This window comes from Podarcis filfolensis (assembly GCF_964270895.1).
Source record: "Podarcis filfolensis genome assembly, chromosome: 6".
Classification (NCBI taxonomy): domain Eukaryota; kingdom Metazoa; phylum Chordata; class Lepidosauria; order Squamata; family Lacertidae; genus Podarcis; species Podarcis filfolensis.
Window position 1 is genome coordinate 86,436,348 of NC_139609.1, and position 16,643 is coordinate 86,452,990.

The window sequence follows — 16,643 nt, forward strand, 5'->3', positions numbered from 1 at the left end:
TTGAAAAATAGGCCACATATGTACAATACATTTAAAATTTAAAGCACTGTTATACTGCTATAACAGACAAGGCTTCCCTTTAAAAATCCTGAGAACTGTAGTTTGTTAAGGTGTTGAGAGTTGTTAGGAGACATCTATTACCCTCACAGAGTACCTTTCTTTCCAGACACTCTGTTCCATTTCCACTTCCACCCAGATGGTTTTTTCCCTCCCTGCTGGCCCAGTCATTCAGTATTTCTTCAACACTGAGTCCTCATTCAGCTGATTGGGACGCTTCTTTCCCCCAATTCATTTTTTACATCCCAGTATCTTTTGTATGCCTGCCAACCTCAGGAGTCTGTTGATACCCTGTCTTGTACATGGTTGGTGTAGTTTTGGCTACACTTGCACGAGCACTCAAAGGCTTGACTTGGAATCAGAGGGAATTTCATCCGGCATTGTTTAAAAAAACAGGACAATGATTCCTGAAAACATGGTCTATTATAGTTTAACTCATTCCACTGGTTAATTCCAAGTGATTGTGATACTTCAGGAAATAAATAGGGGTTCCATTGTGTTTTTCAAGTTGCAATCCTTTACATGTCTAGTCAGAAGTAAGGCTCACTGGATGCAATAGGTCTTACTCCCGGGTAATTGTGTATAGGATTACAGCCTCAAATTGTACAAGATGAAAAGGAAGCATGAGGTTGAGAACCTTAACATTAACAATAGCCACAAGGAAACCAAACTGTAGGTAGGTATTGTAATCGCATAAGGTGCCTATATCAAGGCACCTTCATACATTTGTACAAACTGTTGTTTAGAGTTGTCAACCTTTTTAAAGGGATCCTGTGCCTCAAGGTATTAAAATTCAGATGTTGAATTTTATCCTCCCCTAAGGTCAGGGAAGACACAGGAGCCTTGCCATAAAAGGTTCGTGGCCCTATTATTAATTCTTCCCCATTTCAGTGTACATTTTGTAGTTCTGAAGTTTTCCCGGAGATGAAACGCTTGAAATAACGTTGTCCTTGTTCAGAAAATATGGACGTGGAAATAAATAATTATACTACAAATCCCCAAACATCAAGCAAACAATCTGTGGAGCTCTGCATCATAAAGATTAGAGAGGGTAAACTGGAGTTGATGGTAAACTGAGATTATTGCAGCAACTGAAAGTTGTAGACGAAGGGCGGCTGGACAAATCCAAAGGGAGATTGGATCGCTGCTGCTCAGCTGAAGATGTGAAGTTTGAAATCTCCAATGATACAGAGGAGGTACAGTAAGGAGTGTCTTCAACAAAAATATTAGAAGTGTCCAGAGATGTTGGAAAGACAAAATCAGAAGCATCTAAGGAACTAGAAGATGATGAATCAGAGGAGTACTGAGATGTTAACGTGTTGATGTTAGTTAGGTCTAATGAACCAGAAGAGGATGAAGAGGAAAGATCAGAAATATCCAGAGAGGGTGAAGAAAATACATAATGGAGATCTGAGTCTGAGAATGCGTGGCTAGAGAGATCCAGGGAGGCTGGTGATGTGGGAAGGTCCAGCGATGCAGAAGAAGAAAAACTGGATAGGTCTACGGAGACTGTAGAGCTCAGACTAGAAAAGTGTGGTGAGTCAGAAGAGGTGAGGCTGGAAATGTCCAACGATATTGAAGAGCTTCGACTAGAGCGCTCCCATGAACCTGAGGATGCAACGCTGGAGAGGTCCAGAGAAATAGATGAGATACTGGAGGAGTCCAGAGGGGGTGAAGAACAGGGACTCGAGAGCTCTGGAGAAGACAAGGAGGCACAAACAGAGAGGCCCAGGGAGGATGAAGCAGTATCACTTGAGCAATCCCAAGACTCTCTCGAGCTAGGGCTGGAGAGGTCGAGGGAATCTGAAAAGACAATTTTGGATGCAAATTCCAAGGAGGCCAAGGACCCAAGGCCGGATTGGTCCAGGGAGGCAGAACAGACAAAAGCAGACTGATCCAGGGGGGCAGGAGGTCCAATTTACAGAACAAGATAAATCCACAAGATTATTTGGCAGTCCAAAGACATTCGTAGTTTCAGCCTTGTCCTTGTTTGATAACTTTTCTTTAGCTAGGAAAACATTAAACAAGAACAATTATTTTTTTAAAAAAATTCTTACTATTATTGAAGTGGACACATCCTATTTCTCCTACTGTTTAAACAGGGGGAAAATTGAATTATTACATTGGGGAATGATAGAAACATAATAACAAATAAATAAATAAATAAATAAATATATTTCAAGGAATACTGTAATTTATTAAAATGGTCGAACAGTTGCAGATTGGGAAATTGAGTAATATTTCTCACTCAGTATTATATCCAGAGTCTAGAACAGGCATGGGCAAACTCGGCCCTCCTGATGTTTTGGGACTACAACGCCCATCATCCCTAGCTAACAGGACCAGTGGTCAGGGATGATGGGGATTGTAGTCTCAAAACATCTGGAGGACCGAGTTTGCATATGCCTGGTCTAGAAGGGGAGTGCTCTGATAAATAAATGTTTTTCTTGATTATTTCATTCTTTATTCTTTTGGTAAACCACTTTTGAGGCCCCCCCATCAAGTTGTAGAAACATTTTATGAAATAAAAATAAATAAATAAAGTGTGTTGTGCACTGCCCTGTGGTCTTTGGATGAAGGGTGGTATATAAATTTAACGAATTAATAACAACAACCATCATCCACCCTTTAAAACTGCCTACAAAAAGCACTTTCCACATATGTTTGCTTTTTGAGGAGGAGCCTTGCTCTCCCCAAACATCTCTCTTGGGTACCCATTGTACAGCAGAAGATTCTGGGAGATATTCTATTGCACAGACTCAGCACATGCAAAGTGAAGTAAATCCTACTGGGCCTCATATTACCCCATGTGAACTGAGATGGTGTCATCTGTTTTAAACACATACAGTATTCCCCTGCAGTTATTCATCGCAGGGAAAGATTGGGAGTGGTGGTCAGGCTGTGTCTTTCAGGGAAGCATATCTTTCTGTAAAGGTCTTTAAAGATTCCCCCCACCCCCTTGCAATCAAGCGGTAAATAAATGTTATGATAAGTAAAAAGCTGCTATTACTAAGCTTCTCATTGAACGAATAACTCCTGATAAAAACTGTTGAGAAACTATAAGCTTCCCAGGAACGAAGAGAAGAGAGTTAATATATTTTACTGCAATAAGGCACAGGATAAACTATCCCACTTTAAAAACCACTTTAAAGGTGGATTTCTTTATCTGTGTGGTTCAGCAGAAAGGTAGGTCTCAGAGGGCAACACTGCGTACTCTAAGGTGACATTTCTTGTCCTAGGATGTCACCGTTGCATTGTCCTGGCACAGCTCGTGCCCAGATGTATTTATAATCGATTTAACATAATCACCATGGACTGAACTCCCACTGAGGTCACTCTTTATACTCAGACAGGTGCCTGCTATCCTTCTGTTGCTGGTTAAGAGTTGCCTTCCATCCCTTGATGCCTTGACAACTGTAAGGATTTAGCTTTTGTGTGTTAAAATAGTTTTGCAGTCACGACAGCAAAAGTCAAGCCATATCATATGATGGCAATAGCTTTGCAATTATTTCTGTTTGAGCATATAACACCAATCCTGGTTGCCAATCAGTTTCCAGGTCCAATTTAAAGTGCTGGTTTTGACCTGTAAAGCCTTCAATGGCTCAAGACTGCAATACCTCAAGGTTCACCTCTCTCCATACAAACCGACCTGGACCTTGCAATCATCATCTGAGGCCCTTCTTCGTGTGCCTCCACCGTGAAAAGTCTGGAGGGTGGCAACAGGAGAACAAGTCTTTTCTGCAGTGACTCCCCACTTGTGGAATGCTCTCCCCAGAGAAACTCACCTAGTACCATGTCATATGCCTTTAGGCCTCCAGGTATAGGGTGTTATATAAATTCAATAAATAATAATGATAATAGGCACCAGGAAAAGACATTTCTCTGCTCTCAGTACTTTGGTTAATTAACAATCCTTTTAAATTGTGTGTGTTGGGGGTATAGGTTATTTTTTCTTCTTCTTTACTATGTTATATATATATTTGTTTTTATATTGTAAACTACCCAATGATTCTCAGATGAAGGGCAGTATATAAATTTATTAAATAATAATAATTATAACTTATATTTTGGAAGCAATTTAGTATATTAGGTGCCTGCTATTGTTCCATCCAATTGCCTGTAATTTACACACCTTCTACCCAATATTCTTTAGAGATATTTAGCATTGAACCTGAGACATTCAGCATTGCAAAGCATGGGATAAGACTGTGGAACTATTTCTCTGACCTCTTGTCAAACGTAGGACAGCAGATAAAAGAAAGGAACATAATACAAAAAAGCACTTAAACTGTGCACTGTGATGTTGCATTTATCGTAAGTGATGCATGCCAGTGAATTTTTTTATCCGTTTCTAGAACACACAATCCAGTAAAAGTCAAAAGGCATTTAAGACCCCATTAACGTAAGTGGAAGAGATTTATGAATGGATCATGGCTTTAATACTGACAGCAACCTGAAAGAGTACAAATGGCAAACCATCTTTGCAAGGGCTTTTCCTTCCTGGTGAGAAATAACCTAGGAACGGCTGTTGGAAAGTAGCCACCTTGCTCACGTGCTTAGTAAGATAGAAGAGCGAGCAGCGCCCACCAAACGCATCACTTATTATATACATACTACACTAGCTGGTAAATAATTACAGGAATCAGACACATCACCAAATCTCAGCTCTAACAAGGTGAATATTCCACTGGCTCTTTTCATCCAATTGTCTCAAAGCAGCACATCTGCACAGCTATCTGCTGATAAATTGCATGCTGTGAAGAAGCATGGGGTGCAACTGCAGCCATTAACACAACGCATATATCGAGGTTTAAGAATAGTACATACCTTGGATAGCTGTGGATTTGCTTGCTTTCCCCTCTAAGGCAAGCCATATTCAGCTGGGCTGCTAAAGCTCTTCTGTACTTCTTCCCACTTAATGACCCTAATCTTTCCGCAGCTCCTGGAGTGGAAATTGTTGCATGCTGATTTAAATACAGGTCATCGCCTAGCAAATCTCTAAAGGCTTCAGGACAGCACTCAGCATGGAGCAGTGGTAGAATACTCATTGAAATCAGCTGGAATAAGCACTCTGGCATCTTCTGTTACACAGAGCAATACTTTTGAGGCTTAAATACATGTAAAATGCAGTTCATAAACGTTCTGCAAACCTTATGAACTCAGCTTCCCAATGCCAGGCTGTCATTCTGCCAGATCAGGATGTTAGTTCTCCACAGAAGCATTAAATTGGGGCAGGCAGTACTGCAAATTAGGACACCGACAGCAATGGAAGCTTGTATTATTTATTAATTATCATCATTTAGTATTACTATTAAGAACATTTGTACACCACTCTTTGCAGAGTGGCTTACATAATTAAAACAAGACAGTCCTTGCCTGCAGGTTTACAATCTAGAAGGCATGGCTCAAAAGAAGTGGAGGGAAGAGGGGAAAATGCAAACCCAGCAACCAATTTGAGCTGGAAACAGTTCAGGGTTCCCCTTGCAGTGCTTACTTAATCGGTAAAGGCAGGTGGCTCTGTCATTTCTGCTGGCAAAGACTGAACAGGATGTATTGTATACATTTCAGAAAATCACTAGAGCCTTGAAGCATCGGAAGCTGATTGCACTTGTTTGGAGCTTACAGCAGAAAATAAATTGCCAAGTATTGCTAGGAACCACCTGCTTGAGAGAAGTCTCGGATAACTGCCTCTTTCCCCATCCAATAATGCATTATTGCTCCCCGCTCTATAGCTAAGTGGATTCCTCTCTTCATCACCTGCTCCTACGTTTTCCATCCCAACCTGTGACATCTTAATCTTTTCTCCCTGCTCCCACTTTACCTTTTAAAATTAACTGCGTATCTAGGAATGTTGTAGGGCATGTAGAGTCCCTAATACATTGGGTGTTGCTCTCATCGTCTTTCGACATCAGCTTTTATTTGGAAGTCATTGTAATGAGGACATCGAATTACTTGGTGGTACCCCTTACTCTCAAGTAGGACTGCAAATTGTTGGCCTGGATGCAGAGTCCTGAGGTCACCAGTCAGTCAACACCAGAGGTAATATCCATGAGGCTGCGGGCAGCAGTGCTCCTACTGGAGCAGAGGTGGAGAACCTGTGCCCCCCCCCGGACGTTGCTGGACTCGAAATCTCATCAGCCTCCACCAATATGGCCAATGGTTACAGATGGTTACAGACGACAGAAATCATAGCATAAGAACATCTCAAGGGCCATCACCCCCCCATCTGTGTGCTAGAGCAAAAACTTCGTCAGCAATGAATCACAACTCTCTCCTATCACTTTCCATCTGCCATTAGATTGGCCGAGCTTAGAATGGTGCCCTCATTTTTGCAGGTGTGCAAATTTTCTTTTTAAAATAGAAGCCACAAGGGCTTTGATCCAGATCAGGACCATGACACGGGTGAAGGTTCTCTTCTCCCCACCCCCCACCTGCAATGAAATTTATGCTAAAGCTATTAGCATAAAGAGTGAATTACCTGTTATCTCTGAGCAACCATTCATGAATTTTCTACTGTATCCAGGTTATAACAGGAAACACAGAAGATGCTTGTGTGGCTGTCAGTTCTCCATACAGTCTTGCCCCCTGCCCATTTCCCCCTTCTGTTTCTTTCCAAATTAACCCCTGCCTTACAGGGCATATCTATGTGGCTACCCCACTGCCAAAACATAACATTTTCCTCATGAGACAAGAAGACTAGGACAGGAATTGCAGTGATGACTGATTGCTGATTGCTCTAATGAAATGTACACTTTGGTAAATTTTAAGAAGGTAGCTTCTGTTGATTTTGGAAATCACAAGGCATGTAAGAGAAACTAATTTGAGCACAGCTGCAACTCTGACACCATCCTCTTTGCTGCTGTGCTTTTTTCTTCCCTAAAATGAAAAAAGTAGCACCTACAATGCAAGAAAGAGGGGGTGATCTGCACATAAGCACTTTCCAAGTTTGGGGAATGACTTTTTAAGGATAAGAATCTTGCATACGCTCAGCATAAACTTCAGTAGAAAGAGCGTGCTATACCAAAGTTTAGGAAACTCTGCTCTAGACAGTAAAGTTTGCACAGGCTTTTGCAGGCCTAACACCTAAGAATTCTAATCTCCATTCCTACAATTCCTCTCAAATTATGAAAATGATCATAGCAAATTAAAGATAAAATATACAGGCTTTGAAATAATTACTCAATATTTAAATGCTGTGACTTTTATCAGAACGGTTACTATGCACCAAAATTAAAACACAGTTTTGAATATCAAACATTGACAACATTTTAATTAAGTTAAGAACATTCTCAAATATATAAAAAAACTGATATGCTTTTACAAATGCAATAAAGAAAAAGTACAAAAATATTTAAAATTTAAATATGCAAGTAAACATTTGTAACCTTAGGCATATTCACAGGTTTTCTTCCTTCCGCTTTCCCCCATTCGAAGATTCAAGGATACATTTCTATCTAAATAAGCACTCAAAACTAGTGCTAGTTCTGTATTACTGACATATGCTCATATGGCATAGAAAATTGCATGCACAAGCAGACTTCTGTAACTGTTCTCAATATATAAATGAGAAGATCTACAGAATTAGAGATTGCAAAATGAACTTGCAACCCATTAGTTCTGCCAATTACTACTTGGTGTAGTATCTTCAGGGAGATAATAGGCTTCTACCTCTTCAGTCCTTCATATGAAAGGTACCTTAACCTTATACAGAAATTTTAATGGGCCCTCTTCTACAATAGCATTACTCTGTTTCCACTGCTATTTTTATTTCACACAATATCCATGTTAAAAAGTCTTCCATTTGGGTTTTGTATTCCATTCTCAACTTTCACCTCTAGAAATATTCCCCTATGAAGAACAGGAAGAATATTGCAATCTCACCATTATTTTAGATATGGAATTAAAGAATACTAAATGACAAGATTAAGCAACCTGTCACATTTTGTTCCTTATTGGAGACAGAAGCACAAATTACTATTTAAGAAATGTTAATAGTCCATGATGTCCTGCTGAGCAAGCATATAAATCATTATGCAATTCATTTAACAATGTTACAGTACACTTGAAATGGAACAAATAATTCTGTCTCAGTGTTTACATATTTATATTACTTCCAGTTTCTTGAAACTGCAAAACAGAAGAATGAGCATATAACAAAATTACATTTTGCAACTGTTACAGTACCTTTATGAAGTCGATCTACAAAACTAAAATAGTGGATTTCTGAACAAATTTACCCCCTTAGTTATATATCATGCAGCTTCTGCCAAACTCGTAATTTGCCTAGTACAAATCTTTAGCTGGTTAATCCTTCAAAATTATGAAGCATTTCTTAAACAGAGCAAAGCTTTAAGGTAAGGGAACAAATGCTATGTACCACACTTTTCATGTTAGCAAATTGTAACACTCATGACAGCAGCATACAAAGCAGCATTTTAATATAAACAATCATATTTCAAGTAATAACCAATGTTCTGCCAACACAAACTACCCAAGCTACTGTGCCCAGGATAATTCATCTTAATTTGGGTCCCAAAAGTAACAGAGTCTAGGAAAACCTGAATTCTATCAAAGATGGGGTTAACAATAGATTAACCTTCCAGTTTGTTCTATTGGAGGCCTATTATAGGTTGTAACTTTAAGATACTTCCTGTGTTTGCAGGAATTGAAAGTTCAGATTATTTCAGCTGAAAGTAATACAGTTGAATGGAACTGAGTCCTGCATATTACCTTCATGTATGAACGTATGCAACTTCTCTCCAGGTTTTTAATTTAAAAATCTAATCTACAGGTCCTCTTTCTTTTCAACTGATAGAAGAATAAATATTTCCATCTTGAAGAAAGTTTACAACAGCTTGCTTCATATGTTCAGGCCTGATATAGACAAATATAGCTATATTTTATTTCTCCATAAAGGCTGCGGCTGCCATAGAAGACCTCATGTTTCCTCTTGCTGAAGAAGTGAATTCCTCTATTTCGGCATTCAGTTTGTTGATCACCCATTCTAGTGCTTCACGTCCCTGAGAACACACACATCTTGATTAAAAATGTTCTAATTTCCTATCTAGTTAAGAAATGGAGGAGACATGCAATATATTTAGCTTGAATTGCAAAAATGTATGTAACATAAATGAAGTAATAAAATACAAGCAGAGCAATTTTATTCTAACCTAAAGTTAACTGTCATGGCCTAATACTTAATGATTTAGTGCCAGCTAGGCCTTGTACTAAACACACCACACATGGCTTAAGGATTGCCTGCTCTAATATTAGACAGCAGCTCTATTCCGTGCCTTTCCACCTAGAGAATAGGGCCTTTTCTGTGGAAGCTACCAGACTTTGGAACACTCTTCCTGGATGCAATAATCAGGTGCAATTTAAGTTTTAGATGCAATTTCAAAAGACTTTCCTGTTTGTAGAGGATTTTTTGGTTGTATTTATCAGAAGTCAGGCAGATCAGGTCAAGGCAGAGTTAATATTGTCTTCTTGCAGTTTCCAATGGCTTTTGGATTCATTCCCTGAGCAGAACTCACTTAGGCTACATACTAAATGGTTTTTGAAAGATGGGGGATTAACTCCTATGTGAGGCAATGCACTAAATACACTAGAGCTCAAAAAGCTCTTTGAATTTGAGTTTTCCACCTCCAGCTAAAGAGCTCGTTAGTCTGCAATTCACCTATATACACTTCAGTTAACTATTAACTGTTAACTACAACACATTATACATGGGGCTGCCTCTGAAGATTTGGAAACTATAACAGGGGCAGAATTCAACAGTCAGGTTGGGCAAGATGGTTTCAGCACATAATACCAACCCTGGCCCAAAGGTAAAGGTACCCCTGACCATTAGGTCCAGTCGTGACCGACTCTGGGGTTGCGATGCTCATCTTGCTTTATTGGCCGAGGGAGCCAGCGTACAGCTTCCAGGTCATGTGGCCAGCATGACAAAGCCGCTTCTGGCGAACCAGAGCAGCGCACGGAAACGCCGTTTACCTTCTCACCGGAGCGGTACCTATTTATCTGCTTGAAGTTTGATGTGCTTTCGAACTGCTAGGTTGGCAGGAGCAGGGACCGAGCAACGGGAGTTCACCCTGTTGCGGGGATTCGAACCACCGACTTTCTGATCAGCAAGCCCTAGGCTCTGTGGTTTAACCCACAGCACCACCTGCGCTTGCTAATTGCTGCCAATTAGTTTCTGAGCCCAGTTTAAAGTACTGGTTTTGACCTGTAAAGCCTGATTATTATTTTTTTACCAGAGTCCCTGATATGGCTTAGAACATTCATGGATGTATTAGACCCACTGACAACCCAACACTTTAAACTAGCCAATCAACCCACATTTCTCAATCTAGATGGAGCTGGAGCCTTCATGCTCCCCACTGTCTACTGGTTCTATCTCCACATGGTAGTTACAGCCAACTAAGGTAGATTAGTATTATCTCCATACTGCATTATCAGGGCCTAAGTGATTGGTTCTTTGTCTACAACTATGTAGTACACTTACTGTCAATTTGACCTACGAATTCTGCAAGTTCTCACTCAGCTGCAACAGCACTACATTGCATGCAAATTCTAAAAGATCTCCATCTCCCTTTTTTATACCTCATAAAAGCTGACTACATACTTTTTTAGCATTAGAAGAGATTGTGTTTTCCATTAGTCCTTCCAGGTAACTGCTGACACTAACTCCTTTCACACAAATCGTTGCTTCTTGGGTCAAAATGGTTCTAAGGATAAAAGAATAATGGTTTACCAACTCACTTCTCAAATTTCTGTTACTGCAGTAAAATCTTCCAAAATAGCACAGGTGCATCAAAGTATAGTTAGGTGCTCTGCTATTAACCAGTCAACTATTTTAAAAAGGAGCAAATAGTTTTACAAGAGCTGGAGCAAACAAAAACAAAGTCGTCATGAGGAGATTAAGCAATAGTTTGCTCCAGAATACTGAAATGCCAATATTCCACAATTGTACACATTAATGGTAAGAATGGGAATTTGTGGAAGAAATTTAACCACCACTCTTACAGCACCGTTTGTCATTTCCTCCTTTCCATGGAACTGAGCAGTTACACACAACCATGGAACCAGATTGCCATGCACAGCTCTGCAAGTTTTCAAGGTGAGTAATTGTTTGAAGTCAGTTATAGCAATTAAGAGAAAAATGGAAACAAGGAAATGAGAATGAGGTTCACTTAGGCAGAGGCACCTATATCCTTTAAAATTTGTAGACAATAAAAACAGGAGAACAGTCAAGGGGTGGCACGATAATGTAACAGGTTCTTATCCTACCTAAAGAGACATTAATATGCCATTACTGAAAACACCCAGCGCCAGCAATCCTAGCAAATGGGATTAGATTCATTACAAGAAATCATGGTAGGAAAAAAAGCTTGTTTTGGTCATTTTGAAGGTGACTTACTCACAATCCTCAGACTATAAATTTAAATGAATATCTAGAGTTGTGGTTCTCAAAGGCTGTAGTGTACCTCACTGGTGTGGCAGGAGAGGATGGCAAGTTCGGCAGGAAGATTAAAGGGCAATCACTACTATATTTTGGGAAAGATTCGTTTTCCTATGCAGTTGCATTGTTTTATACTTTCTGGATGTCCCATGACCGTATTATAAAGTCGTTGTGTTCTATGTTATAAATCATGCATTGTTAGTTGTTTCTTTTTGTTTTCCAATGTATTTCTTATCAATTAAAAAAGCAGTGTGGTGCAAGCAAATTTTTATTCTGAAAGTGTGGCCCAGGGAAAAAGGTTTGAGAACCACTGGTCTAGAGCAGGACTGGGGAACCAGATCCAGCCAGTGGGATAAAATGGGAGCTCACTTTTAACATTCTGAACTGTGCACTGGCAGGCACATCGCCACTTGTGAAGCAAGTAGGTGTGGCTTGGGGAAAATTGCCTCATGGGCCCAACTGGGGCCTGTGCTGGGCCTAATTAGGCTTGTAGACCATATATTCCCCACCCATGGTTTAAAGTAAAACTCTAAAGAAATCAATTACTTACTTTTCTGGCTTTTCAGGATGTGGTTTATAGATTAATCTCTCATCTACTGACACCAGATTTGTAAATGAAATCTAGAAAAAAAATTAATTTATATATCAAATCTTCCTGTTATAAAATTCCGTAAGATATGTAAAGGGCTATGCACTTATGGCATCTGAAGCCACTACAGCTGGGGCACAGTATTTTCATGATATTACAACAGTCTTCTCTAAGGTAGACATTACTACATTCCCCCCCAACTCAGATTACATCACATATAATGCAGCAGGAACTGGAAACAAATCCCTGATGCTAAATGTTGCCAGAGTCACAAAAGACTGTCATACTGACAGTTCACAAAATAAGTACAAGTCAGTATAACATGGCACAAAAACATCTGAGAGAAAAGTTGCATGTTGTGTATACCACTAAGAAGTGTCTCCCCGTTCATTCAGCTTCTGAACAAGAAATGTCAGAACAGCTCCACAAAAAAATCTAAGCACGTTTTATATGCTCAACTAAAAGGCTACCAAATAAGTCTACAAAAAACTTCCAATATATTTTTGCATGCATGAACTAAAGTATAAAGATTAAACAGTTTTATTAATACTTACATTAGTAGAATTGAGCTCCAGTACTTTCTCTACTGGGTCAACTATGGAGTGTTCTTGTACATATGTCCTTGTTCTACAAGCACCAATAAGCTAGGAGAGAAACATCAGGCATTATATATTTCAGGCCTATTTTCATTATCAACTTGAGTACAAGACAGGACAAAAAGATATCTAGTCAGATCTTGAGATGTATATTCAATAGTTGCCAGTTTAGTGACAATGGCTTCTTGTTCCATTTCATGTACCTGAATTACGATCTGATTTCTGCTCCTTGTATTGTTTTTCCCCTTTACCTGAACATTATTGTAATTGTAAAGCACTTCTCCACTTCTTCTCTTTCCTTATTTGTGACTAGCTGAAAAAAGCCTAAGGCTTATGCAGTCCTTTTCTCATAACAGGAAACTATGGGCTTTCTGTTACATCTGAACAGAGCCATTCACTTAACCCCCCCCAAAATCAGGTATTATTGCTAGCATTCATTCTACTCATTATCTATGCAGGATTCACCCTACAGTTGGAAAAACCATGCTGAAAATGGCAAAATTATGCAACACTCTTACTGTGAAGTTCTGATGGTTAGCCATCAGCTATGTCTTGGTAATATTTTTACTTGTTACCAACCAGCTGCTAGGGTCAGTCACATCATGCCTGTTTCTCGATAACCGAGAACTTAGTCAACGGTTTGGTTTGCATGTACCTAGAATGTACAGCACAACAAACCACTGTATTATGAAGCTTGACTTGTTAAGCAATTTCTATATTTAATATTTTTCTAGCTGAAATTAAAGTGATTTAACCAGCTGAATTTATTTATTTTAAGTGAGTAGGAACACTCAGGCTATCAATCAATGCAAATGAAGTGGATATGTGCTTCCTGAAATATGCTGACTAGGACATGATGGAGTGGACAACACAAAGAGGTTCTAACTTCTGTAGGAGGTACTGTTTGGAGTGCTATTGGATTGATGGACTCTCACTTTATTTATTCATTAAATATACACAAAGATTTATCAAATGGATCAGCTGCTATTATAAAATGCTAAATGAATGGACAGCACCTTTCAACAAAGCCACCAGTTCCTTCCAGGTCTAAATACAATGTAATTATGGTGTAAATAAACCCAACAGAAATTATTAATTTGTACCCTGAACAGTTCAGGAAAATCCAAATAATGTATTGTGAAAGAGTGAAATGCAAAGCTAACTTGATCCCCAAATACCACTTTCAGAGAAGGTCATTACACTGTATTTCATAAAAACCAAGCTCAAATGGGTGTAATTTCAAAGTAAGTCAGATATTTGTCCTGCATCCTGAATGAACACGTACTGATTTTACAATTGATGGCATCCCCCATTCGGTACTGAGCAACCTGTGGCTATGTAACTTTCCATTGGGATCTACATGCCGGTCCAGAACATCTACTCCAACCACGCTGGGATTCATGGGATTTGGATATTTCTGCATAGCAGCTGTAGTAACTGTCTCCCAAGGGTGGCTGTCAAATTAAAACAAAAACGAAGATAAGCACTTTTCAGTTAGTTACATAGGAATAAGCTCTGCAGATAGTCTCAGATTTAGCTAAGAACCTGAGCCAACCAATTCACCACATACTATTGTCACTGAATTCTCAAGGAATTCTCTTTCAAGTACTATATAATGTAAACTGTGCAAAAAGCATAATAAAAAATAAGCAAAAATGAAGAGTCTCAAAAGCAGCTTAAAGATCAGGTTGGTCACAAAAAGAAAGAAGAGCACTACAAAGCCTAAGACACAACTCCAAAATCATATACATTCAAATTCTGGGAGAATCAAGACAGAGCCCTGAATCCATTTCAACCCCAAATGCTGCTTGGATCCTTGGACTTTTATAATGAGCAAAAGAAAACTCAATAAAACCAGCACATGGCCAAACCTAGCAACTGCAGCAGTCGGTGAAAAACATGTTTTTCAAACAGCAACTGCTGGAACAGAGCATGGCTAAACACGTGCTGCCTGCACAGAATGAAAGGAAGGCCTTTCTCCGCTTGCAGAGCGGGGGAGGCGCCTGATGCAGTTCTTCAGCACCCATTTTCCAGCCTGCATTTCCTTACACCGAGGAGCGGGAGACACCGTAAGAACACTGCAGAAGAGAACTTGGCCATGGCAGAGCCAAGAAGGCAGCGGGCTACCATCAGCATAGAAAATGTGGACAAGAAAATTGCACTAATCCTCAGGACAGTTGCTTAGCCGCAGCCACATGGGAAGAAAGATACCAACTATGCACTGCAAAATATGATGTAATGCTTCTTCACTGAATTAAGCATCCAGTGGAGTACCTGCGAAAGAAACAAGGAGGAGCCCACTTTTCTTCTGCTTTCAATTCTTCCTCTTAAAACCCATATCCTTGCAGCTTTTTTAAAATAAAAAAATTCCCTAACAGATTTTTTTTGGGGGGGGGTGGAGAGAAGAGAAGGACAAGAGGGACGAGATGGGTGCTGCTGCTACAATACCCTCAAACCAACCTTGGCGATGGAAAAGGTTGTCAGCAGCGCCTGAATAACTACAATAGATTTCCCCCCTTCTTCTTTATGCCCCATTTGAAAGGTTTCCATAGGTGACCAAAACAGAGCTGGGGACAATTCGCGACGCTGGGGAAATGGGGGCAAGAGAGGGAGAAGAAGCGCATGCACTTCTGTGGGGTAGTAGGAACCTTAACCCCCCCCAAAAAAGATGATCAGACGCCCCCTCGCCCAAGGCAGCTATTTCGGAGGTGCGTGTGGGATAATTAGGGGATGGAGGGGGAGCCCCTTAAAGGTCAGCGCGCCCCTGCCCTCTTCACCCCCTAAGTGAAGTCAAAGCCGCCCGCGCCTTGCCCCAAAGGAGATGCTCCTCGGGTGTCCCCTCAGAGGCCGAGTTCCCGATGCGCCCACCACCTCAGGGCCCAGCGGCCGACCCCTCCCCGCTTTAACGCGGCATCTTGCCGCCCGCTACTCACTCGAAGGTGTGCTCAGAGGTCCAGATCTTCATTGCGGCGGCCGGAGGAGGAGGAGGAATATGGAGGCGTGGGGGGGTGCCTCTCGGCAGCCTCGGTTTCCTTCAGACGCCCCCCGCGCCTCGCGACGCCCTTCCGAGCCGCCCGCCCAGCCTGACTGACGGATCTGAGAAAGGACTGAGGCGGAGGGGGAGGGGACGATAAGAGCCGGGTGACCGTTCCCCTCCTGCCCTCAAGTGCGCCTGCTCCGCCCGTGATGGGGGGGGGAAGTGGGAGGGGCGAAGCACCTAGGGAAACGTCTGATAGGGCGGCGTCCTATTCACCGGCTGGGCGACGTCAGAACTGAAGCCATCCTTCCTTCGGCTACCTCGAGAGCGAAGCTGGCCTCGGGCGCCGGCGGGGCGCGAGCCGCACTAGCGCGCGTGCGCACCATCCCAACGGTTTCTACGCCCGCGCGCCTGCGCGGTGGGCAAGACCCTCGATGATGCCCCCCTGCCCCGTTTTGCTGAGGGCCTCAGTGCTGCATCGGGGCAGGGGGAGGCATGGCACCACCACGATTATGTCTCCAGCTGTAGTATTTTATTTTTATTTTATTTATTATTATATTTATAATAATATTTATTTCATTCAAGGAGCTCAAGGTGGCGTTCTTTCACCGCTTTTCAATCCCCCCCCCGCCACAACAACCACCCTGTGGGGTAGGCTAGGTTGTGCTACTGTGACTGGAGTGAGGTTTTTAATAAAATTGCAGGCAGTGGTGTTTCCCAATCGGGGAAAAATAAATAGGCCCAGAAGCAAGGGTGGTGCAATGTCAGTTTGATGTTGGGTACGAGTGTCTGGCAAATGACCCTGGTTTGAAACGTCAGTGACCTTGAGCCAGCAAATTGCTCTCAGCCTGTCCTACCTCGCAGGATTGTTCAGAGGATAAAATGGTCAGGCGCAGGGGAGAACCAAGTATGCTGGATAAAAATGTGCAGTGGAGTAGGAGGAACAAGAGCTAGGAGAGCAAG

The 16,643-nt window shown here is 41.2% G+C and overlaps 1 protein-coding gene across 1 annotated transcript; it reads right to left on the bottom strand.

The window, feature by feature from the left end:
* Window positions 1-7,298: 7,298 nt before the first annotated feature.
* Window positions 7,299-16,038, bottom strand: PRELID3B (PRELI domain containing 3B). Its single transcript, XM_083619239.1, has 6 exons — window positions 15,637-16,038; window positions 13,989-14,157; window positions 12,662-12,751; window positions 12,069-12,139; window positions 10,682-10,784; window positions 7,299-9,077 (listed from the first exon to the last, which is right to left on the bottom strand). The coding sequence occupies exons 1-6, from the start codon at window positions 15,666-15,668 to the stop codon at window positions 8,958-8,960; spliced, it is 585 nt and encodes a 194-aa protein (XP_083475365.1). The 5' UTR covers window positions 15,669-16,038; the 3' UTR covers window positions 7,299-8,957.
* Between the last annotated feature and the right edge of the window lie 605 nt (window positions 16,039-16,643).